Consider the following 26,342-nt stretch of genomic DNA (forward strand, 5'->3'; position numbering starts at 1 on the left):
GCCTGGAAATGCATGCCCTGTTCTCAGAGTTCCCATACATGGCCTTGAGAGAGGGCAGGATCACATATTTCCAACAACCAGGGGGATGCAAAGAGGTGCCATGGAGGTCCCAAGAGCAAGAAATAGTTCATCTGTCCATCTGCTACCAAATGAGAGCTTCTTAGCCATCATCATCATCTCTAGTGCGTCTATAAAATGCCAGACATAAAGCCACATTTCAAAAACAAACAAACAAAAATTTATTGCACTATGGCTACTGCTATCAAGGTAGACGAAAGACCTGTCTGTATAAGCAACTTTATAAAAAGGGATCCAGACAATAAAGAATCTCTGAAATTGAACTCAGTGCTGGGAACCATTTAGAGAAATGCTGTATTTTTAGAGTGACTAAGCCACTTCAGCATGCTAAGCACACCAGGAAAATTCTGACTTAGAAGGCAGATCTACTGGTAACAAGTCTTATTCATGACCAATGACTCCTGGCAGTGGTTACCAGTATTCAGGCTACACTCTTGGGGCCCAGAAAGTTGCTACTGAATGTGACTCCATATAAACCCAAAGTATTTCAAAGATGAATACATAACCTGTCTTCTCAATATATTTGGTATTATTTTTAAAATTCAAATCACCATTCTTAGTTTTAAAACATACACAATTGCTTTAAAATATTATTGAATCAGTAAATAGCTTTGCTACCCTATATTTCAATGAATAGAAAAAGCACATTTACTATCACTATTTTTGGGGGGAAAAAAATGTTTTTTTAACTTTGGTATGGGAATCCTCAAAAGAATTTCCTACATGCCCTCCCACTACTCTAAAATGTTTTCTAGAACCCAGTGACTTGGTTATAGACTATTACTGTACTTCAAGTCCTGAGGACACAGCAGAGAGAAGCTGGGTATGGTAACACGATCAGCCGCGGTACCCCCATCCCCTGAGATGTCTGGACGAAGAACACTACCCAACATAAAGGGCCAAGCCAGACCTCTAGCTCCAACTCTCAAACAAGAGCCAGAGGCCAGAATCTCTCAAAAGCTCTGCTAGAATCTCTCAAAAGCTCTGCTTTCATTCTAAGTCAAGTAGATATTAGGAAATAGCTTAGCTTCTCAAACTGAGGAGGAGCCTAATTTTCTAGAATATATTTCCAAATTTTAAAAGAAAAATCTTACCAAATAATTTTTGATGGTCATTTTAGGAAGTTCCCATCTAGGGCTATTTTAAAAATTATTAGGTTCCTGAATCCCAAAACAAAAGCAGCTTGTTTCAAAATGCCAGGAAAGGGACACGACAGCAGAGCCGGGAGCGGACTGCTCCGCTGCACACCAACTCGGTGTGACTCCTAAGACCTCACTCTTCTCAAGTCTCAAGGCCACCCACAAAAGAAAGCAACACTCCCTGCTGACTGTGCCTGCCCCAAAATACTACCTACCACTATATGTGACGACCTCAACTCTTATTAGAATGCTTATATAAGCCAGGTCTTTTTCAGAAAAAACAGACCTTTTAAAATGGAAGGCAGCCCATTGTGGCAGAAAATACCTAGGTCAATTAGCAGTTCTGGCAAATGACCTGGGACTATTTGAGCTGTAGTTTTTCCTCTTCTGTAAAAATGGAAACTGTATACTTCCTCAAATCTACTGGGAGGAGCAAATGAGATTACGTGTGTAAGGTGTTTATCACAGTGCTACAGATGGCACCGGCGATGCTCTTCTGAGTGTGTAGAGAACAATGACCAAAGGAGTGGGCGGTGACCAGAAAAAGTCTCACCAAAGTGCTAGGAACTGCTGTCTCGGTCTAGGTTGATCTTCAACGCTGATCAGCCGGAGCCCTCCCAAACCATTCCCAGGAAGGGGTTCAGCCTTCAAATGCAATTCAACAATTACCTTAATGTCAGCAGCAGGAATACAGGGCATACACAGGTGCACCTTTTTAATGATACAGATACCTGCCTTTCACTTGGACATCCTGTGGTATGGCTACTGTAGAGGAATATTTCATGTTTTTGAGAACTTTTAAAATCCCCTTACCCTGTGCAAATTTTCAAAATAACTGGGAAAGTAGCCATGATACACAGAGTATACAGCAGCATTTAAATTGGCAATAGAGTGAAAACAGATGTCTGAGTATGAAGGAATAACATTATTTTTAGAAGCCTAAACACAACTGGGTGGGTGGGCAAGTTTCGGCATTTTCTGGTTAGGACAATGTTAATATCAAGTCTGCAAACCACAAAAAAGCTCCCCACTTTCCCTGAATAAAATGTGGTTTATTAAAAGGTGCGATACAACACACCATCATTTTACTAGTGGTCTGTTCCAAGGAGAGGGCTTCAAAGGCTTTAATCCAGAGAATTTAAAAAAAAAAAGGAAAAAAGGCATTCTACATGAGAGAGTTTGTCACTACTCTGAGATGACAAAGAGAAAAATCCAAGTTCAGGACATCAGAACTCTGACTGATTGAGCCTACTATAACAACTCCCATCTCCCTGTCGAGGAACGCCTAAGGGCATGGAAGGACAAAAGGGGTTTTGGACTAAAAATTTTGGTTCTGACAATTTGAGAAATGAATTAAATCACTGTGGCAAAGTACCTAACAGTAAGCTCACTATTAATAATGATGATGATGGTAACAATTAAGACTCTAGAAAGCAATGGCGATATGGTTGTTTCTTTTAGGACTGTGCCTCAGGTTTTCCAGGAATTCCTTCTCAATTCAGAGGCTCTCTAAACTCTCTCCCTCCCACCCTACCCCCTTCCCCTTTTCCCTTCTACCCGTGTGTGTGTGTGTGTGTGTGTGTGTGTGTGTGTGTGCGCGCGCGCGCGCACGCGCGTTCGCGTGCATGTGTGTGGCAAGAATACCCATGAGAGATCAAACTTTGCAAAAAGCTAAGAATTCTTATTCTCTCCAGGCTTCATTTCTTATATTCTCATTTCCTGAATAATAAGGCTTGGCTACACTAAGCCAGGTTCCCTACTCTTCTTAAAAATTAGCCAATTCCTCTTGGGTCAGTGCGGAAGGGCAAGGTCATCTGCTTGTCAGAGCCAAATATGGGGATGTATAGATGACAGGAGCCAGCACATGAGCTAGAACTGTCAAGGCAGAGCAAGAAGGAGAGAAAGCAGAAGGAGAGAAAGCAAAAGGGGCTGTGAACTGGCAACCCTGCAGAGTATGTGGGAAAAAAACCGACTCTAAGGTTGTGTGTGGATGGTATCTTGTGAGAATTACAAGCAATCAATAATCTATATAAATCACACAACACAGTTCATGAGTATACTGCAAGGGCTCAGAAGAGAGTACCTATAATTATTATAGTTTGCTTGTGAGGGCTTTATACCAGCCACGTGGTAACAGCCAAGCCTGTGAGTCTCCCATTTGTTTGATCCAGGCATCACTGAAACAACTCTTTACTTTGCGTGTCCACCCAGGAGAAGATAAAACACACTTATAAAGGAGAGGTAAAGAACTCTACTTTGATGAAGTACCAGTGATCTCTAGTGTAAAAAAAGCCGTACTGAGTGCAGAAGAACGTAAGGTTGATCAAACTCAACTACCCACTGCCTGTGTGATCATGGGCAAGCTACTTAATCTGGGTAAGCCTCAGATTCCTCAGCTTTAAATCAAGACAGGGCTTACCCTTTCAAGCACTGTCCAGAGTGTAAAATGAGAAAATGCATTATATAACGCTTAAAGTATCTATGACAAGTAATCACTCCATACGTAGTACATTATTTTTATTATTATTACTATGAGTGAATGTACCAAAGTATAAAACACCAACCCTTACACTAAGAGATCTAGCCCACAAAAATCTGGAGGAGACTCTTGTGGCCTACCAGTGGGTTTCCCTCAACCACACTCTAAGAACCACTGGGTAGACCACCGTGATGTAGGGGTTTTGCCCTATAGCTCCGTTTTCCCTCACATCTGCCTCCTCCACTAACTTTAAAATGTTATTTTAGCCTGAGGAAATGGTTATGTTAGGTGGTGTCACATACTGTCATGCCACAGAAAACTGAATTCATACTGTAGGTTATGACAGTACTCATGAGAATTAAAATAATCTATGTCACCAAATCTTCAACCTGATCAAAGTCCTTGCAGAGTTCCTATTTATTAATGATTGAGCTTAGACATCACCCTTCTTATAATGAAGGACTTGCTAAAAATTATTCAAGGAAATTTGGAGATATGTTATAAAGAATAGTTGGGAGGAAAAAAGTAAAAAGTAATAGTTTCTAAGATATATGCATAAGCAGTCTTAGTAAAACTCCATAGGGGTAAAAGACAATCCCTCTTACCTGAAACACACACACCAATTTAAGGTCCAAGCTAACACTATGTCTCAGTTACTAACACTGTTGGAGCAATTTATTCTAAGCTTTGAACTGTCAGTAAATCAATTAATTCCTAAATTTTAGGATGTGTCTGGCAAAAGCTTTAACTCACTTAAAGCTTTTACTTCCCTAAAAGGTTACTTTACAGCTCATTTTAGGGAACAGAATACTCAAGACAACAGCTTGCATTTGAAATAATGATATTCCAGTCACATTCAGATTTACCATTAACCAAACAGTTCCATTAGTTCACATCACATCTGCCTTAAAAAGAAGTGGGCGGCTACAAAAAGCACATGCTTCTCTATTAATGAATTCTGGCACGATAACTTTTATGCCTATCACCTGGGGGTGAGGATTACTTCACATGTGGGAAGCCGAGTGTAACTTTAGGGGTGATACAGCGCTGCCTAGCCAAGGCTGAACTCGCCAAGGAGGAAATAGTGAAGGAACCAAGACCTGCCAAAAACACATGTGAAAGAGTTAATGAGAAATGCCTGTGCATGTCTTTCCTGGTTCAAGGAAAAGGGCTAAATAATAAAACCGAACTAATTAGAACACATGAACAATATCAAACATCTCCAATGTCTCTCATCAAGTTCACAGAGTTTTACTGGTCTGGGGAAGTTGCACTCAAATCCAAAATGGTCCACGAGTGTAATTTGCTCTATAAAAACCACTTAACTATTGCTTAGAATCATATTTGAATCCTTTTAATGAAAAAGCATGGGAAATTTACAGAGGAAACTGAGGCTGTGCCTTCCCTGGTTCTCTAGAGGTGGCTCAAAAAGGTGAAACCACGTTTACCTGAAAAACTGGGCCTTGGATTTTGGAAATTTCATCAAATTAAAAAGGTAATTTTGGATTAAGGTTTCAATTAACTGGCAGCCTTGCAAAAGCATTTCACATTTTAGAAAAGTTAAGACTTTTTTTTAATACAAAAAGGGACTATCCAACCTGAAGAATTACACACTGTAATGAGCAGATCACACATTGTAACATATTTGCTCTAAGACTTCACCTTAAAAAAAAAAAGACCCATTCTATGATTTTTAGATCAACTGAACACTAAGCCCATAAAAAAGATAAATCATAAAATTACCTCTATATCCTGGATAATCTTTGGGTATAATGACCTATAAAATGAATTGGGAGGGCCATCTGTTGGTCTGTTTTTAAACAGGTACTGATCCCTGGCAAATAAAAACAAACAGATGTTACATTTTTGCACATAAAAGGGTGAATTTTATTTAAACATGGTGCTTACAAAGTTGTATCTTTCAAGTCTTTTGATTTGCATTGAGCTTTAACAGTTCAAAAGCAGGATTTCTGACAATTAAAAGTGCATGTTTGACATAAGTTCAACTTACAGTTCTTTACATGATCCCAACTTTTTATTTTCTGAATACCCAACACGATAATCTAGCCTTTCATTCTACAGTTCAATAAAAAGGGCTAATGTAGCTTTGTGAAAAATCTAACTTAGTACATATCAAATCTCTTCCTATAAAGGAAACACAGCCTAGCCACCACTCAGGCCACCGCCTGTGTGTCCTGGCTGTGGCACTTTCTCTGCGCCAACTGGGCCAGGCTACTGACATGTACGGAGCTAGAAGGCTGGATTTCAGAGACGGTGGGTTGTCTCTGAAAAATCCTGCCTGTTGTATACCTCCCGTCTTCAACCAGGATCGATATCTAACAGCAAAATGGCATGATCTGACTTTCTCATGACTCTCCCTTTTCTGTATCTATCTCTTGGTAATGGTATCAACGCCTTAGGAAAATGTGAAAGGAAAAGCATAAACATATAGCTTTGAAAAGTCAAACTGCTCAAACTGTAGAATACATCCAACACTTAATAAATATAAAGGAAATATGCATTTCAGAAGAAGTTATTCTAACAGCTTTAACTTTCCTCCTCTCAACTCTTGACCATGCATCTTTCTCTACTTGTTTAAAATAGGCCAACACATTAAGCCAGTATTTATAACTACATTTTTTAGTACTCAAACTGACCCTAGGTCAAAGAAACTGTCTTTCAAGGGAACAAGCAACCTGAATACTTACCACCCTCTTCTTTCTGAAAGTCCCTTCCACAGAGGATCAGTGCGCACCATTCGTTCAATCAGCTTCTTCCAAAGCATTCCTTCAGAGATCACTCGCTGCCATTCTTTACACACCAGCTCTGCTGCACACAGAGATCTGGCATCCAGGTAGGAAAGAATGTTTTCCGCTATGTGATCTAAGCCTTGCTCTACAAAATACAAAAAGCAATGAAGGAATAGAAAGGGAGACGGAAATGTACCAGCTACCATTTCCTTAAAGCTAAGAGAATAAAGAAATCCTGAACCAGGAAACATACTTGAGTAATATCAGAAGTTCTGCAGATACACATGTACATGAGTACCTAAACATACACACTTCTTTTTGGTTCTGATTTTTCAAGAAAAAATAACTGATATTATCAGTTGCTGGGTCTAAAAGTCAACCCTGGGCAGTTCTATATTTGTCAGATATTCTAACAGAATATTTATTTTCATTTTCTTTTACAGAACTTTATGGGGCAATGACACCCCAAATTTTACAGATGAGGCAGAGAGAGGTAAAAAGATTCATGGTTTCACAACTAGAGGACAGTGAAGTCACGAGTGGAACTCTGATCTCTTCCTCCGAAGTTTGCATTCTTTCCCCGTTGATTTACTGCTTCTCATAACAAATCATCCCATTAATTCATGACCTATGTGAATCCCCTGGGGCTAAGGACACAGAAAGGTGGAACACTAACTTATATGAAAAAGCTTATGAAAAAAACACAACAATCTAAGAATTAAGTCAAGAGTACTCAGTTGTACTTTTGTCAGTCACTTTTCTCCACCTCTTTCTTATACAGGTAAAATCCTCAAAACCATGAACCACATCCTAAAAATTCTAACCCTTAGGAGATTTAATCCTACACAATGCAAGTATCCTTTCAAAGACAACCAAGATTCAGCCTTTGCCTGACACTCAAAGGCCAGACGAGCCCTGCGGTCAACAGTGTCGCCGCCTACACACCCCATCCAGTGGTTCTGGACACGTCCTTCTGCAGCCCCAAGAAATAAAGCTTTCCCCAGGTCTCCTCTGCGTTGCAGTGGGAACACTAAACATACAGTCGGAAAATTCCAATTTCAAGTCTAGGTTCACCACCAAGAAGTTCTATGACATGAAACAAATACTTAAAGAATACTGAAACATCCCTGCCCCTTGTCTTCTTTACCATGTAACATGGCAATGGCCAGTAACTATCCTTTCTCGTATTACCTGTATGAATCAACAAAACTTTGTGATAAGATTTTAAAGATAACAAAGCATCATTCAAGGTTAATATTTTCTTTTTTCACCATAAACAGAAGCAGTATAGTCACACTAACTTGACAGGGTCTAGGTAAATCATTAAACTTTCAGAGCCTCAATTTCCTCATCTGTATAAAATGAGGATAATAATTTCCCTTATTTTGAAAATATAATGAGATGATGTATAAAAAATGCTTTACAAACTAAGGTTTTTTCCCCACTCTTGAGTATTTACACTGTTGATTATGGTTTACAGCCCTTCACATACTGGTTCCACTCTACACTAGATCTAATACTCGAGTCATGATCTGATAACAAAGACTAGCTACACTGGGGTCCCTGTATTTTCTTGTGCGTGTCATTATATCAAGAGATAAGGCAATCAAAGGTTACACTGCCTTCATCTAACAGCCATGTCACAGCAGACTCCTAAGATGTTAGTAAGCTGAACTGAAACCTTACGCATCTCCCCATAAAATGTCTATTAAAAACAATTCCCCCTAATTCTGCATTGGTATGGCCAGGTTAAAAGGGGAGGGCAGATTCACACAGAAGTCTACAGTTATCCTCACTATAGTTCACTTTCTAAGACCCTTGAATTCAGCCTCTACAATTCTGATTCCATCACCCAGAAGTGTGGACATTCCACACCAGATCTGCATGACGGGCAAATGTAGTCTTATTCCAAGCTGTTGGCAAACATGCTAAATGGGTCAGAACCAAGGACAGCACCCGTGATTCTCTATTTCCCTTCAGGCTATTATACATCCATTCACTAAATACAAAGGACCAACCCTGAGCCACCAGTTCCATAATCATCTGGATTGTAGACTATTTTCCAGCCCACATCTCTCTATTCAGTCCTCAAAGATACTTGGGGAAACTGCCCCATGAAGACACTGCCATCTTTACATTATCAGGTGAATCTGGTATGGTTACTCTTTGTGTTCCCTTGCTGGTGCTTACTACATAAAGTTGGCATTGCAATTTTTTGTTTACAAGTTGGCACTACCTGCTTTGTGTCCCTTTTTAAACATACACAACCCATGTTCACTTTGGAAAAACTTTGCCTATAAGAAAATATCTTTAAATCCCCAAACCTCACTGCTCAAGAGATAATGACCTTTGACATTCTGTACACTATATCCTTCTAGGCTTACATAATACTACATAGTCTTTTCAACAGCTAATTAACTTTTGATAACCCATTTGAGAATTTGGCCAGAATGAAACATCAAATTCAAAATCCAGTATCTCCCCAATACACCGTCTCCCAGTTCTCTAGTTCTTAAAAACCAGGAAACTGGCTCCTCAGTCATCTCTGGGTCCTGTCACGCAGGAGACGACCAAACACAGCTGTACGAGGTGTATGTGCGCAAGCGCACCCAGCAGCTCTGCCCACTGGTTTGCAATTATTTCTCAATGTTTCACAATTCTGAAAAAAACCACCTCAGGTTCTGTCACTATCCTGGCACACAACATCTCTAGGTCTACTTGTTACAGGGGCTGTGTGTTTCCTAAATATCTTCTTTCTTTCTTGGACAATTTTTCTACCCTTCTAGTTTTAAAGCCACGGTTCTTAGTGGCAAAAGAAAATGGGATAAGTTAAATGAGGAGCAAAAACATGCTGTTTCTTCCTATCACCACTTCACCATGTATTCCAAGTACAGTATCCCTTCATTCTTCTCACTCTTGCTCCAAATAGTGGATTATTTTATTTTGTTTTTAACTCTCCCAAATTATGTAACCATTTTAGACAATTTCACATTATTCAGGGCTTGGACTATTTGATACCATTCTCAAAGATTCAGGCTACCATTCTGTTATCTCCAGGCCCCTTTCTTCCATCTAAGTGTATTTAAAGTGAGGAAAATTCACGGAGAATCACAGGGGGTTCTACTTGTGTCTCTCCACTGACAAGACTGACAAACTATTAATCTGAACTTCAAATTTCAGAATCTCTCTACCCTCTTTGACCGTATTTATTTTCACAGTCTCCACCCATGGCCTAATAAACTTAACTCTTCTCAATTTTCCTAATTCTGGGGTACTTCTCTGTCTGTCTTCTAGTTTCTACACTTAACATTAGCACACAGTCACTAAGGTTTATGCTAATTCCAATTATAAACCAAACTCTACTAATTGGTTATAAACACACCCCTAACCAACACACCTCTCAAATCCTCTGCTGAGAGAGAAAACAAATAGATAAGAACACATTATATGCTGTCTTTTCAGGCCTCAATGGCTGCCACATCCTCATGGTCTGAATATTAACTGGGAACGCTGCATCCAATCCTTCCACCTGGCTGGGTAGTCTATGAGCTGGTTCTAGGAAGCCTGTGTGGTTATACTTGAACCATTTAGGGCTAGTGATTTGAGAAACAATAGTAGCAAAAATAATTTCTGAATATTCTCATCAACTGAGTCAGAATATGTAGATGGTAGGCCCAGGAATCTATCTTCTTAAGAATTCAGTTCAGTTTAGTTGCTCAGTCATGTCCAACTCTTTGTGACCCCATGGACTGCAGCAAGCCAGGCCTCCCTGTCCATCACCAACTCCCGGAGCTCGCTCAAACCCATGTCCATCGAGTCGGTGATGCCATCCAACCATCTTAGCCTCTGTCGTCCCTGTCTCCTCCTGCCTTCAATCTTTCCCAGCATCAGGGTTTTTTCCAATGAGTCAGTTCTTAAGAATTATCACCAGATAATTCCTACATGCTGGGAACTTCTGCTTTATAGCAACAATATCCCTTTTAGTCCTCACTGATGTTCCCCTGCCTATGGGCGATCAGCAAGATTTTGCATAAGGAAACTCATTATTAGACACATACCTCCTACTCCTTCAAATGCCACTGGTCCAGTCTAGCAACGGCTCAGTGAAATCGGGGGATTTATTTCCTTTTGTTAATACTTTAAATTCACTCCATCTTTTTAGGGTGCAGCATGTTTCAGTCTCTTGGAAAATATACTGGCTATAGAGCCATATAACCTCGTGGAAGCAAATCAGTTTTCCTTTTTGGATCTCAGTCTTCCATAAAAGAAGAGTAATATTAAATGCTTAAAATGGATTATCTCCTATAATCAGCATGATAACCCTCTGAGATAGGCTATCAATAGCCTCATTTTATAGAGAAGGATCTTCCTAACCCTGTTGGGAAGGTTAATAAGAAGAGGTTATTCAGGAGTCAGATACAGAGCAGACATTTGGTAAACACCAGTCTCTCTTCTTCCCTCTTGCAGAAACTGCCTTAGCTGGTATCAGTGGTTAAGGAAGCTAAGCAGTACTCCCTTCCCTTGTTATTTTCTGCGGAGAAAACATGACATGCCTTCCCTGGCAAGTCGCTAAGTCTTCCCTAATAGCTTGGAGTAAATCTCATATTCCTTAAATACTGAAAGAACAGGAATCACACAACCTCTATTTGGGCACCTGGGAGTAGCCACTCCCAGGAGCCATGAAGACTTTATAACTTTCTGGTTTCAAGACTATTCAGAACAAAGAGGTTACTGACTAAGGTGGCCCATTTGCCTAAGCTAAAAAGTGCTCTGAGGTGTTACAACTAAGCATTTTCTTAAAGTATCAATGTCTGGCTCTCATTTACTCTACAGTGCTGAGACTCCCCCATCTCCCACAGCAACCCCCTCCCCAAGGCAATAAGAGGACACATTATGGCCTCGGAAAATGAGTCCAGAATACTGCACACACAGTGCTGAAGACGTGCTGCTGGTGCTAATTATACGCACCAGATGAAGGTCTGGAAATTTTTCAATAATAAATTAAAACAATTAAAAGGCAAAATTTCAAAGCTCAGTATGTAAATAACACTGCACCAAAATGAAACTCAAATGTGTAATGTCAGTTCAATGCCCTTGACTATAGCCAGTTTCAAGACAGCTGCTTAGATCATACAATTACAGAAACTTTTATTATTTTAGAAACGCATTTCAAAGAGCAGCTGCAAAGAAATTTTCTTCCCCACCCAGCCCTGCTGTCCCTCCCCCTCCCTAGTCACAAACCTAGTTGTAAAACCTGAAGTCAGAGACTTTCTTTCCTGACAGCAACAGCATGTCACTGGATTTCTTTAACTTGGAATATACTGACCTAAAGATTCGGACTAAAATGAAGTAAAATAATGCTCAGGTCACAAAGTCCAACATTTTGTTATGCCAACAGAGTGGCACACACACCTACCTAAATGATGTCAGGATGAATCAATTCGGAAATCAGTGGGTGAATAATTAAAACTTCCTGGCAGTAAATCGCATTGCCCCTGGAGAAGCAGGTGTTTCCTGCCTCTCTGGACTTTTTTTTTTTCCCCCTTAAACTGTCATCCTCAGACTACCTACCAGATGCCAGGCATATTATGTACATTATCTTTAATCCTCACAATATCCTATTAAGTATTAGTATTATTCCCATACTGATAAGGAAACTCCAAAACGTGAGCCCACGTATCAGGTGCAGATGATGGGATTCAAACGCAGGGGCCGTAACATGCAACAATCGGCCTCTCCACTGCGTCACACTGGAAATCTGGTCCTGCATATTCTGGTACTTCCACAGCTCCCAAGACCGCTGATCTAATCTCTGTCCCATTTACAGTCTGTAATGGTTTATCATCCTTACTTGGGGGACAAAGGAATAAGCCATGGCCACAAAGCTAAGTGTTTTTAAAATTCTTAATTGCTCAGACACCTCACCAATACTTATCATCCTTCTTGAAGTACAATCTGTCTCTACTTCAAATGGTATAAATTTTCCCTTTAACAACAGTTCTTACAAACCACAAACTTAGCCTGCAGAAATTGACATTGCAGACTAAACATTTACCATGATTTTTAAAAAAGCATATCATAATTATCACTTTTTCCACTGAACCAAAAGGAGCCAGAGACCACAAACATTTTCCATTTTCCCTATACTGACAGGTACGATATTCACAGCAAGTATTAAAAAGTGAAAACTATAGACCATTTTTATAGAATTAATGGTTTTTACAATCAAAAGAAGTCTTAAGTTGACTGTCAATTTCAACAAAGTAAAAATTCAAACTCAGGATCATCTACAGTAAAAGCTAAACATCAAACTAGAATAACGATTAGTAAGTACTCCACACGTTATTAAATCTAAGCATGAACAAACACATGGACCTGTTTCTTCCCTAAAGCTCTTTTCTTGAGGCATGGTCTGTGCTAAGGAACTAATGCCAGATTTACTCCAAGTCTACGAGACAGCAACTAACACAATCAACTCGGCCAGCTTGTCCCCAGCTATTAGATTCATATGTATGATATATACTGACACATGTATATATGTTCAGATCAAATCCTGCTAAAACAAATAGCATTTTAACAAAAATATTTCCATGTCCCAGCCAATGGTCCATTCATTTCATATAATATTCAGCACCACAAAATTCCACTTTAACAGAGATATGGACAGTGCCTTAAAATTCGCTGTAATGAAAACTGAATTGTGTACAATTATACTAACCATATTTATATACATAACACATGTTCATCTGCTCTGTCTCTTCTCCAACTCTGCACACTCCCCAAGAGAAGGGGCTGCCTCTGAACTACACTCTGCAAATCAAGAGAACTTCAACAGTGCCACCTCGTGGATGTTCTGTAAACACAAGCTGGGTTCTCTGCTATTCTAAAATGTTTGAGAAGCAAATTATAGACAAAAACAAAACAATCGAAAGCAAACAAGCAAACAGAACAGATCTGCTTGGAACAATGGAAGCACAGCTTCATTTATTTAAAAGCACTTAAGAGGAACAAGTCCAGGGGTCAACCTGGGCTAAAGGGAAGTTGCTAATATAAAGGGAACTCAACTCGGGGCTGTGATGACCTAGAGGGGTGGGATGAGGGCTGGGGCAGGTTCAAAAGGGAGGGGACACAGGTATACTTTTGGCTGATTCACACTTTTGTATGGCAGAAGCCAACACAGTACTATAAAGAAACCAACCTCCAGTTTAAAGTAAATTTATATATATATATGAAGTGAAGTGAAGCTGCCCAGTCATGTCCGACTCTTTTGCAATCCCATGGAGTGTAGCCTGCCAGGCTCCTCTGTCCATGGGATTTTCCAGGCAAGAACACTGGAGTGGGTTGCCATTTCCTTCTCCAGGGAATCTTCCAACCCAGGGATCGACCCCGGGTCTCTGGCATTGTAGGCAGATGCTTTTACCGTCTGAGCCACCAGGGAAGTCATACATACATAAAACAAAAACGAGCCTGTCTCTTCTTGGTTTGGGTGCAGGCTGGGTCAGTAGAAGAGCCTGGATGACGGGGCTCTGCGTTCGAACGACACACACAGAGGAGCTGCAGCACACGCGCGCCCGCCTGGCTTACACGCACCCACGCTTCTCTCATGCGACTACAAGCGTCTCTCTCCTCGTCCATGCGCTTTCTCTTTAATTAAAAGTACAAGTCACTGAAATGGATTGTAAGCCATGTAGTCTATACAGAGTAATCTTAACTGCAAGTGATTTCAGCTTTCACACTAACTTTGAACCAACCCCCATCATCATCACACAATCACAATAACCAAGATATATGATCTTAGGCATTTCATCCAATTTCTCTGATCCTTGGCTTTATAACCTATCTAATGAAAAAACAGTACGAAATGACACCCAAAGTCCCTTTCAGCAATTAAATACTATGATTCTAGATAAAAGAGGGTTCCCAGAAATACTAATTCAAGAAATGAGGAAAAAAAGGCTATTATTTTCAGCACAAAAAGAACAGCAGGCTCAAATTTTCCTAAGCTAACTCTCAAATATCCTTCAATACTACCGCTGTAGAAAGTGAACTCACAAGTTCTGGAAGCAAGGTTAGAAACCACAGGCTGGCATGTCCCTTGCAGCCCCAGGTCTCAGGCCTGGAACACGAGCCCAGGGCCTGTTCACTGTGGGAGATGCTTAGACCATGGAGCTGTGATGCATTGCGCACGTGTGCCTGCTGAGTCTCCTCAGTCGTGTCCAACTCTCTGCAACTCGATGGACTGTAGCCTGCCAGGCTCCTGTCCGTGGGATTCTCTGTGGGCTGCCATCTCCTCCTCCAGGGGCTCTTCCTGGCCCGGGGCTGGAGCCCACATCTCTTATGTCTCCTGCACCAGCGGGCAGGTTCTTTACCACTAGGGCCAGCAATGCGCTGTAAATCAATCAGGCTAAGCGAGAAGCTACTCTTTGAGGAGCCATCCAGAAGCTCTCACAAAGGGGAGGGCTGGGAGCAATGCTACTGGTTTTTCCTTGGCTCTTTCTAGGCCAATCCTGGCATGGCAGCTGTTACTTCCAGGCTACCCTGACAATGTCAGAGGAAAGTTTTCTGGCCAGCATTCTCAAATTCTCTTCAAGAGTAAAACCTCTCTATTCTACCTGAACAAATTTAAAACCAAAAAATTTTAAAACGAGGGAAAAGAATTAACAAGTGCTCAAAAAATCAAAGGGGGACGAACAGGCAGAGCACAGAGGGTTTTCAGATCCATGAAACAATTATATAGGACACTATAATGACAGATACATGTCATTATATATTTGTCAAAAGCCAGAGAATGGACAACATCAAGAGTGAACCTTAAAGTATGTATTCTGGGTGATCCTGACATGTCAAATGTCCCACTCGGATGCAGGATGTTGACAGTGGGGAGGCTGTGGGGAGGCGGGTGGTGAAAACTACTTTCTGCTCAGTTCTGCTGTGACCCTAAAGTGCTGTGAAAGTAGTCTATTCAAAGAAAACAATGAGGGGGTGAGGAGGGAGAGACCAGGGGGGTGAAGCACACATTCAAGCAGGGGTAAGGCAGTGAGGGAGAAGATGCAGAAGTGAGTTTCAAGAAAGTTACTGAGACACGCTATCAACTTCCCCAATGCTTTGCTGCCATTCCCTAAAAGTCACTTCAGATGTAAGTGAACATCTTAGATTTGAGGGCACTTTCCAAACACTGTAGGAAAAACTGTCCCATATTAAAAAACAAATACTGTATTACAAAGGCAAAATGCAGACGGTATAGAGATCACATCAAAAAAATATATATAGCAACAGTACTAACTAGTAGTCAACACTATTAATCACAGAAACTGCCTACAGTTCCTAGATAGATGCTAAATTATAACTCCTCTTCTAGTACCACATATCAAAATGCAGTGTGTATCCCAAAGAAAGGCTGTCTCACACTATATTCATTCACTCATTCACTTTGCAAACACCTACTTGGTTCCATCTAGGCTCTTGGGATGGGCATTCTTCCACTTTTCAGCTTTTTTTACAGACAAACATGGTTACCTGGTAAAGCGGTAATAAAGTCCCGCTGCAACATGGGCTTCAGGTAAGAGTTAATATGTCCATGCTGGTAATGACACATTCGTGAAATAAGGTGTTCCACAAATTCCACTTGATCTGATTCAGACCACTGGTCAAAATATTTAATACACAAGTCTTTTTCTTTTTGATAGTTTCCTTCTGATGGCCTCTTTCTGGAGACGATCACTGATGATGTTCCATTACTTATCTATTTTAGAAAAACAAAAGAGTAATTAGTTTGACGAGGAAAATGAATCTAAATAGTCTTCTCATCAGAAACATATTTTTGCCATGTGTATTTATACTTAAAATGCCAGTTTTATCCTAAAGCCAAACTCATTCCTTTATTAATTCAGGCAATAATTAAAAATGTATTCAGAGATCATGTACTCGGATTAGTCACTAAAGTAAATGACAAAGTCAGAATTCTTTGTAAAGTTAAATGGTGTCCTAAATTATCCTCCTCCAATGCTTATTCCCAAACCATGTTGTTATCAGTTAATTGATGCTGGAGAAGGCCATCTTAGAAAACCTGTTCAACTTGACTATTGACTATTAATGGTTTTTTCCTTCCTCAGAGTTGAAAGGTAAAGATACACGCATTTACGCAAACAGCTCTCATACTTGTGCATGCATCAGATAACAAAAGAGTGTATTAACAGAGACCGCCAGGGGCCACTCTGGAATAGAGCCCTGAGCTAACGTCTAACAAGTTCCTGGATGCTGCTGCTGCTGCTGCTCTAAAGACTGCACTTCAGGGACCTCACACTCTCTGTAACAGAGAAACCAGAAAGCAGTTCAGTCTAAACAGCTTCATTTTACCTAACAGTTTCAATCGCCTCTGTATTATTTCCAGGGCTGCTAAACTGCTGACAAAATAAGTTTATAGACTTTCATTCCCTCTTTCTGATCACCGACTCTGAAAGTTACCCCAGGCAAACCACATATGCCTGAAAACGTCCTCATCTTATTTAGTCTGTTTGTGGATATCCCACAGACTCCTATACTAATGGCTGCATCTCTCATCAAATCTACACGGCCCGTGCATACAACCAGTACATTTTTTTAAAAACTGAAACTGCATACACTGCATCTGGACAACAATATCCAAAAAAATCTAAATCCCTAGACTGAAGCCACAACTGCTTCTGATAAGGCTCAGCAACTTCCCTGTTTACAAACAAAATAACCTCAATACTTTGGTCAAACACTGTCAGGCCATGTGTCCATCACTATTCTGACAGCCTCTTCATGTGTAACTAGAAGGAATACAGACAAGAGAATTGTGAAAACCAAAGAGTTGTGTCACAAACGTTCGTTAGTTCCATTAGGAGCTTGTCTCAGAAGTCTTGCATGGGAAGAACCAAGAGCTTCTGTTATCAGCATATCCCCTAACAAAGTAGACTGAACCCATCCCAGAAAGAAAACATCCTTTGTAAGTATCCAACAGAGTCTTTGACCGTCCTAAAAATCTTTCCTATCTGATGCAAGTTCTTTTCTCGACATTTATAGGTATAAACCTGGAAGGTCTTTATGTCCCTCCTCATTCGTCTCACCACTTCCTCATCTCGTTTTCTCCCTTGCATTCTTTGGGTGGTGGAGAGCTCACTGACACCGGGCACCACCAGGGGGCAGCACTGGGCGGAGATTTTTGACGCTTGTACAACATTTGTATCAAACAGGACCAAAACAGCAGCATTCAAAACAGTCAGATGAAATGAAAATTATTTGCTGTGGTGAAAATCAGCTAGCATAGGAGCATCTTTGCTACTTTTACGCATAATAATGTTCGCCATAATGTTATATTAAAGAAAATTTAGAAAAAAAACTACCCAGTTACAGGCAACTGGTTCAAGTGAATTATAATACATCTACACAAAGTACTATAAAGCGGCCATTAAAATTAGGTTTATAAAGTAAGATTTTAATAAGAAGAGAACATGTTTATGAAGTATCAGGAACAAAAGAATTTTATATAGCATATGATCACAATAATTTGCGTTAAGGGGTACACGCCAAGACAGAGTAAAGAATAAATATGAAAATGGTAAAAGTGCCTCATTTTGCGAGAGAAAGCTGTGTATTTTTTCCTTCCCCTTTTCTTCCTATATTTTTTCATAATAATTAGCCAAAATAACTACGTTCCTCACAGGTTAAATATAAGTATACGTCCCTAACAGGTTAAATATAAGTACAGTAGCAACTACCATTTGTGTACTGCTTTGTAATTCACAAAATATTTTCACACTCATTATCTCACTGGATAAGCAAAAGGGTTATTACTTCATTTTCAGAACGGTTCCTAGCCCTCTAGCCTCCCTAGAGCACTGGTATACCATTAACTAGTCTATTGAAAGACAGATGAAAAAAAAGCCTGAAAACTAAAGTGTTAAGAACCACTGTGAGTTGAAAAATCAATAGTAAAGTAAGAGAATCCTGTTGCAAAATACCAAACGTGAAGGAGGGAACAGAAGTCAGTCTGCGCACAGTTCCCCCTGAAACGACAGCATGTGCTTAACTCCACAGCACACTCTCCATTTCTACTTCTAGCCACCTGCTTGACCCAGAGATCTTCCTAGAATTGCTCCACTTTGGTACTTTTCATCTTAAATTTGTTGGGGACACTTTATTCTTGTTAATAACTAAATTACTCCTTTGCTTCAACTCAAATGAACCCAGAGAATATTTTCTTTATTAATCATTATTGTTTTTGGATTTAGATTTGTTTTGCCTGCAACTGTATCTTCATGAAAGAAAAATTATGGGTACCATAATGGTTGATGAAAAACATCAAATCATGAAATGTATATGCTCTCTATCTCCCACCTTACCAAAAAACTGGGGGATGGGGAGGGCCACTGGCAAACTAAAATAGAGCCAGGAGAAAAGGAAACTGAATTTAAAAGGAAAAGACAAACATTAAGAATGAAGTGGGGGGAAGGGTGGTGGCTGGGAGAAAAGGCCAGTGCGTACACTGGTGCGTGGCAAGGTTCCACTCTGGTGACAAAGGACACCACTACATTCGTGGCTTAGACAGTGGCCCCAAAGACTGAATATCTCTGGGCTGCAACCAACTTCAGAACCTTGGTGTAAACTCCCAAAATCTTGATAATGACACTTCCCTAAGGAGCAGACGATAAATTAGGGTGGATTCTGAAACTAGCAAAATTGCACAAAAGAAAAAAGTCCTTGGCTCTACGCTTCACTGAGGACAGGAGCTGAGGGAGCATCTTATCTGCAGTAAGTCAGGTGCTATCTTCTCTGTGCGCCGCCATTCCTACCTGCCAAAGAGTACTTTTCTTTGGGGACTCATCTTCATTTTGATCCTCCATAACTGAAGTGTTCTAAGGGGGGAAAAACAGGTTATTTGAATTATGCCGAGTTTTGCAAATCCTAAATAACTACACCAAAATGTAATTTTGAAAACCCAAATTAGAGTGTACCAATCAATACCAACCCAAAAGCTGTTTGACTTATGGCTAACACATGCCATTTTGGGTCAACAGGGGTGTTTTTATCTTTCATAAATAAATACAGTTAGTGGTTGGACAAAAGCAAGCATAAACCTATTTATGAAGGTAGGGTATACTGAGAAAACAGGCTGAATTGAATTATGGGAGTGGGGTGAAACTACCTCAATCATTGCTGTTACTCTTGTAACTCACGGAAAGAAGCCCCAGAGACCCACTAAGCTCCTGATGACTGCACAAAACATTTACTAGCATGTCTGCTATTCAGTAACCCACCCCAGCCATCAGCAATTAGAAGTGACAAAGCCCTGGAAGCCCCCTGCCTCTCTCTTTCCTCCCCTGATAGTCCTGTTTTTCAGGAATGGCTTTGCAGTCTCCCCTAGCAAGCATGGTGGGTGCCCAGCCTTTGCCCTTAAGAGGAGGATGCTGTTAGCCGGTAACAATCTGGCTTGCCTTGGGAATGCATTAGCTTTTGATTTTTGTGTTTACTGCACAAAGAGGCACTGTGTAATTATTCTTTCTGGTGACCCAGTCGTTCAATAGATGCCCATTAACTAGAGATTATACATGATTGGATTTTCCCTTTTGAAGCTCCCACCTAATAGCTAAATGGAAACTTAATGAGAAGGGGAAGTGGGAGAGTTGTACTCTGAAAGGAAGAGCAACTCATTTATGGATGGCAGTCTCTCTCTTCCCAAATCTAAAATTTCAAGATTGGGGTATATAATTTAAACTACAACATTTGTCCACAGTATTAGTCAAAAAGATCCTGTAGTTCTGTTGAGGTTAAGTGTTTACAAGACCCTGTTTATTGCCTATAGAGGATAAACCTCTCTCTTAAATTTTCCCTCTTTTTCCTTTACATTCTTCAAGTTGTAAAATGTTAAAAGACACATACAGTATTTCCAAACAATCCATCTGAAAACACCCAACGCAGGCGGTGGCAGAAGAATCACCACGCGACACCAGTGGCCTCACAGCAGGTCTGATCTCACAGCAGGTCTGATTAGAGATGTGGAATGGTGGAGTAGGAAAGTCAAAGGCTTTGCAAGAAAAGAGAGAGGCTAGAATGGGTGGTGGGGGAGGAAGGGGGGGAGGGGGAGAGGGGGAGGGAGAGAGAGAGAGAGAGAGAGAGAGAGAGAGAGAGTGTGTGTGTGTGTGTGTGTGTGTGTGTGTGTGTGTGTAAGAGAGAGAGAGAGACATCCTAAGCAGGTTGTTCCACGCATGGACAAAAACAAACCACACAAAGTCATGGGCATCGAGAGTAGCAGTACAGTGGCTGGTGTGTATGGGTATTCAAAACCTGTTCACACTCTGCTACTTTCCCTTAAGTGTTATCTTCTCACGATTTTCTGACCTCAGACTCTGAAAGAAAGATTCCAGACACTTGCTTGCTGGATAGGGAAAAGCCATTGGCTTCCTCGGTAAAACCTTACAGATCACAGAACACCAAGGTCTGCAATGCAGAAGGAGGGCAGGAGGGCAGGGCTCCATATGTTCAAGTTGACTGTGAGTTAGAAAGGAAGGCAGTGTGCCCAAGTCGACTGTCAGTTAGAAAGGAAGGCAGTGTGTCCAAGTCGAAGGTGAGTTAGAAAGGAAGGCAGTGTGTCCAAGTCGACTGTGAGTTAGAAAGGAAGGCAGTGTGTCCAAGTCGACGGTGAGTTAGAAAGGAAGGCAGTGTGCCCAAGTCGACGGCGAATTAGAAAGGAAGGCAGTGTGCCCAAGAGTCCCAAGCAGGTCTAGAGTGGTGGCAGTGAAAAATGATCCTGAATGGAAAAAGTGGGATGAAGAATATGGAAACAGAAGTAGTATTCCTCTCTCCAAGTATTTCCCTTTTACTGCTATCTTGAAGGACTTGTGGATTAATAAAGCTGGCAGGTTTCCACAGGGGAACAAAGCAAGTGGAAGCAGCGGGAAACGGGGAACAGTGTCTCAGTAGACCACGGGGGTGTGCCAGGTAGTCACAGAGGCATGGCAACGCGCGATGCCACCACGGCCTGGGTTCTGCAAGAGTGGTAAGAAGGAACATGAAGAGGCAAGCAAGCCGAGCGGAAGATGGATGGAAAGAGACGTGCAGTGTTCTGAACTCAAAACTTTAAAAATATGGGAGCCTGAATCCGCCAGAGCTATTCTGACATAAGCTACCTTCCTCACTCTTTCATAAGTACTTTCCTCACTCAAGGAGGAAACAAAAAGACAGGCAGACCATACAAGAAACAACTATCTTTCCACTAAGAAAATTTAGTTCTTCCTTTCAGTCACTCCAAAACAGAGAAATAGTGTTTACCGAGTTGAGAAGGAAACCACCCCCCCCCCATAAAAATAGCAACTATTCTCTTAAGGCTTGACAAAAGTGGATAAAGTCATACATACAATTTAGTAAAACCGTATTTAAGAGAGTACTGTGGGGGCTAGAATACACATTTTTTCAATTTCTCTTATAAGTCTTCAGCAGAAGATGTCAAAGGGAAGAATGCTGCAACACTGATCAGAGGATCTTTTCCAAAGAGCAGTCCAGGTGATACAAGAGATGCTCAGAGTGAAAAGGGCCCTGGGGTCTTGTGAAGCTTGAGAAACGCTGCAGGCTCCTGTGCAGGCTCTCCCCGCGCCACCACCTCCTTCTCCCTCCCTCCCACCCCACCACAGACACACACAGACCACAACGCCTTCAGCAAGACAGCCTTCAGCAAGACACTAACCCTTCACCAAGATACTAACGTGCTGTTAGTCACTCAGAAGTGTCCAACTCTGCGACCGCATGTACTGTAGCCCACCAGGCTCCTCTGCCCATGGGACTCACCAAGGCGCGATTCCTGGAGTGGGGTGCCATTTCCTTCTCCAAAGATATTAAAGGCTCTGTACATCTCACAATTTAAAAAAATCAGGTTAGATTAGTTTAATCCAGCTTCCCCTAACTTACTGGATATGGCCACCCACCTCCCTGCTCTGCTGTTCAATCCCTAACTAAGAGCTCCACGCACGGGCACACACTGGACTGGGCCGACAGCATGGCATGGTTCCTTCCTCCTCCCACATCGCCACATGAAGACTCTGGGAGACAAAGGAAATGCCCACTTTTGGTAAACACGATATATACCTTTCCTAGTCCCCATTATCTTTTGCCACCTGCTATATGTGGGAATTGGAGAAGGCCCTGGCACCCCACTCCAGTACTCTTGCCTGGAAACTTCCATGGACGGAGGAGCCTGGTGGGCTACAGTCCATGGGGTCACTAAGAGTCGGACATGACTGAGCGACTTCCCTTTCACGTTTCACTTTCATGCACTGGAGAAGGAAATGGCAACCCACTCCAGTGTTCTTGCCTGGAGAGTCCCAGGGACGGCGGAGCCTAGTGGGCTGCCGTCTATGGGGTTGCACAGAGTCGGACACAACTGAAGTGACTTAGCAATATGTGGGAATAAGAATGGATGGCAAGAGTAGAATTTTCTCAGAGCCACAGTTATTTTTTTCTTTTTAAATCACTTTGACTTTTATTTCTTAAAGGTTTAATAGATGAAAGGTCACAAGTTCAAGGATGAGGTAAGAATAAACAATGAGCCTTCCTTCCAGGAGAAAATAAAGGTGGCTTCCTATATCCAGCTCTCAGATTAAACCACGAGGTAAACCAATCTGAGACTTGAAATCCTCTTTAAGCCTCCGACACTTCTGGGAAAAGAAAGTTCTTGGAAATACCAACATGGCTTAATCACTTCCTACCCTCTCATCATCTCTTTCCTCCTACACCTACCAAGAAGCACCACATGCATATAAAACATGTCGACCTTCCTACTACCAACAGAAGATACAATCTAGTAAGAATCAGCTAGACTCTAAGGCAGTTCAACCTTAGTACTAGTGACATTTGGAGCCAGATTAATTTCCTGTTGCGGGGGGGCTGTCATGTACAATATAAGATGTTAAGTAGCGTTCCTGGTTTCTCCCTACTAGAGCCCAGTAGCAAATCCTCCCCAGCCCTAACTGTGATAGCCAGAAAGCATCTCCGAATGACTGCACATGTCAGGGGCTGGGGACAGGGGATGAGGGGCAACAGAACTGGCCCCTCCACGTGAGAGCCACTGCTCTAGGGCTATGAGCTCCTAAACTCACCTTCCTGGGAAAACACACTAAAAACACTGCCACCTCAGATCTGGCCTTTCTCTTCAGGCTTCTTTCCTTTGACCCCTGTGACAATATGTGATTTCTTTAAACACAGTTTAATCTATGGTCAAGTAATTTATGGAGTACACACGTATCTAAATTCTGGGATAAATCCTGCTTGCCATTCAATTCCTATTCAGGAAAACTGATATTAGAAGTTCTTTATACTAGAGATTCTTGGGCTTCAGAGTATGCATGAGGGTGATAAATATCATGAAAGTGAAAGTGAAGTCGCTCAGTGTGTCCGACTCTGTGCGACCCCATGGACTGTAGCCTACCAGGCTCCTCCCTCCATGGGATTCTCCAGGCAACAGCACTGGAGTGGGGTGCCATTTCCTTCTCCAGGGGATCTTCCCAACCCAGGGATCGAACCCGGGTCTTCCACATCCCAGGCAGACGTTTTAACCTCTGAGCCACCAGGATGGCTTCATGAAGTCATACACAAAAGTATGTATACATTCCTCCAGAAAGATCCAGAGTTTTCATTAGATCTTGAAGGTATCTCAAATGTGATAAAATAAAGCATGTCTTTGACCAAACAGGAGGCCAGGGTGAATGGAGCCTAGCTTTATGTGTTTTGCTTTGATTTAAAGTTCTCCCAGGAATTTTTATGTCTGTCTCTGCTTTAAAATTACCGCTGAGGCACAATGCTGTAGTCCATGTAGTACCACCATCCTAGGGAAACGGCACCGATGCCACTGGAACAGACTCTGTCCCAACGCGTGGTATTTCCAAACTACCAAACACCATGAGATCTAATGTCTGTTCCTTCCCTTATAAAACTTTCAGGAGAAGATGCCAAAATGAAAATGCTGCTCTCAAGCTACACTAGCCAGAGGATCATTTCCAAAGAGTATTCCAGGTTAACACAAGAGATGCTCAGAGAAAAAAGGATCCTGTGGCCTAATTATGTTTGACAAATGTGGTGTGTTACGTGAGTGATGCCGCACTCCACTCCAGAGATGAGGACACACCTCCCTAAGACACTGAGGTGAGCTCTGTGAAGCGACTGTCCTTCAACAAAAATAAGGGAATTAAGAAAAAGAGATGCTAAAGGTGCTGTAATATCTCTTAGTTAAAAAATGAGGCTAGGTTAGTTTAACCTAGCTTTCCCAAAGTTGTTGGATATGGCCACCCCCTTTCACAAAGCTCTTAATAAGAGCGCCACACAACCCTGACTAGGGCAGTAACACGGCATGACTCCCCTCCTCCCATTTCACCAGACAAACCCTTTCTGGGGGCAAAGGGAATGTCCACTTCGCTACACACAACACATTCCTCTCCTATTCCCAGTCATCTTCCCCAGTCTGCCACATGGGGTTGGTCTCTGTAAAGGCAAAGCAGGCTCTAAGCAGTGATTTATCTTTGCCAGTAGGTGCCACCAACTAACACAGAATATACTTCAGTTGGAAAATTCTCTACTTTAAAGAGTTACATAAGAGGAATCAACTTCCTACTTTAAAAATGCTACAAATTCTGCATTTTGGCTTCCTGATAAATGCTTATCAGTTTAAGATTCATATCAAAAACATCTTTACTCCTGAGGCGAAGCAAAAACAAAAACCAAAGCAAAACTAAAAATCTTACAAAAGACCTTAGAAAACATGGGGGCATTCTACCGTTTTCTCCTGTGTTTTTAAATTTTTGGATTTAAGAAATTAAGGGCAACAGATACATGGTGCAAAATGCTATCAGATAGCTTTATTTAGTCCCTGCAACAGGCTTGTTTCCTACATTATCTTTTGCTCTTCAGAAAAAATATGAAAGTAGATATTCCAATTTTACAGAAAAAATTGAAGGTCAGAGAAAGAAGTAACTGGTTAAGAGTTACCCAGTAAATAAGAAATGTGGGGCTCAGATCTAGGTCTGCTGTGCTCAGAAATAAATGAACTTTCTACACAGAAAAGTACTTCTCTCAGGTGTTTTCCAACTGCTGGCTGCAGCCTATGAAATCAATTTAATGGGCTGTAACCAGCATTTTTTAAATAAAATGAAATTGAATCCGGGCATTCCCCTGCCCACAACGGTAAGCATAACAAAAATCACACAAAAAGGCTAAAAGCAATAAGCAAAAACATTAACAGGAAAATTCAAATTAAAAGGAATGCAAAAGTCATTACTGCAAGGAGAGCAATATTCAAGTCAAACCAGTAAATCACACACAGGGCTTTAAACCTCTCTAAAAGGCAAAAATCTATAAAGAGGATAATGTGTACTTTTATATAATGAATAAAATTCCAAAAAGTACAAAACAATTACAAATATTGAAAAAAAAATTTAAACACCTTTTCATCTTCGACACATCAAACAGACCAACCAACAAACAACACTTGATTTTCCACAGAACATTTAAAAAAAAAAAAAAAAAAAATGATAGAGCGTCAAGCCAGAGAAGAAATCTCAAATACAGTCAGGAAGCAGGAAGAGATTATATATTTGAGATCAGACCAAGCAGTAAAGTCTAGATTTAGTCTGCCAATTACTACTTGCGTAAACCAAAGATAAATACATGGAACAATGACTGTCACAGGCATATCAAACACCTTTGAGTTGTTACTGTTAATGCCAGGTTGGCCCCTAACCTAGCCTACACTTCTTCCCCTTAGTGTTAACCAACACATTGCTGGAAAATGAGGTCAGTGGAAAGCCAGAAGCATTCATCTGGAAAAAAGAGGGGACAAACTTGTCCAAAAAAGCAGCCCCTATCTTTCATACTACTCTTGCAACTCAGAAG

At 41.2% G+C, this 26,342-nt stretch overlaps 1 protein-coding gene across 31 annotated transcripts in view; it reads right to left on the reverse strand.

Annotated features, from left to right (window-relative positions):
- The window catches only part of FBXW11 (F-box and WD repeat domain containing 11), a 131,727-nt gene that overhangs the window by 21,841 nt on the left and 83,544 nt on the right, over positions 1 to 26,342 (reverse strand). For 23 of the 31 annotated variants that reach the window (XM_055554579.1, XM_055554597.1, XM_055554591.1 and 20 more), the window contains 4 exons: positions 19,262 to 19,324; positions 15,963 to 16,188; positions 6,405 to 6,591; positions 5,440 to 5,530 (listed from right to left, as the gene is read on the reverse strand). In XM_055554579.1, coding sequence (XP_055410554.1) covers positions 5,440 to 5,530; positions 6,405 to 6,591; positions 15,963 to 16,188; positions 19,262 to 19,324 — 567 coding nt within the window. Of the gene's footprint in view, positions 1 to 5,439; positions 5,531 to 6,404; positions 6,592 to 15,962; positions 16,189 to 19,261; positions 19,325 to 22,250; positions 22,315 to 26,342 lie in introns of all 31 variants that reach the window. The other 8 variants (XM_055554588.1, XM_055554585.1, XM_055554589.1 and 5 more) reach the window with 3 other exon arrangements.

The sequence above is a fragment of the Bubalus kerabau genome, chromosome 18, assembly GCF_029407905.1.
Source record: "Bubalus kerabau isolate K-KA32 ecotype Philippines breed swamp buffalo chromosome 18, PCC_UOA_SB_1v2, whole genome shotgun sequence".
Classification (NCBI taxonomy): Eukaryota; Metazoa; Chordata; class Mammalia; order Artiodactyla; family Bovidae; genus Bubalus; species Bubalus kerabau.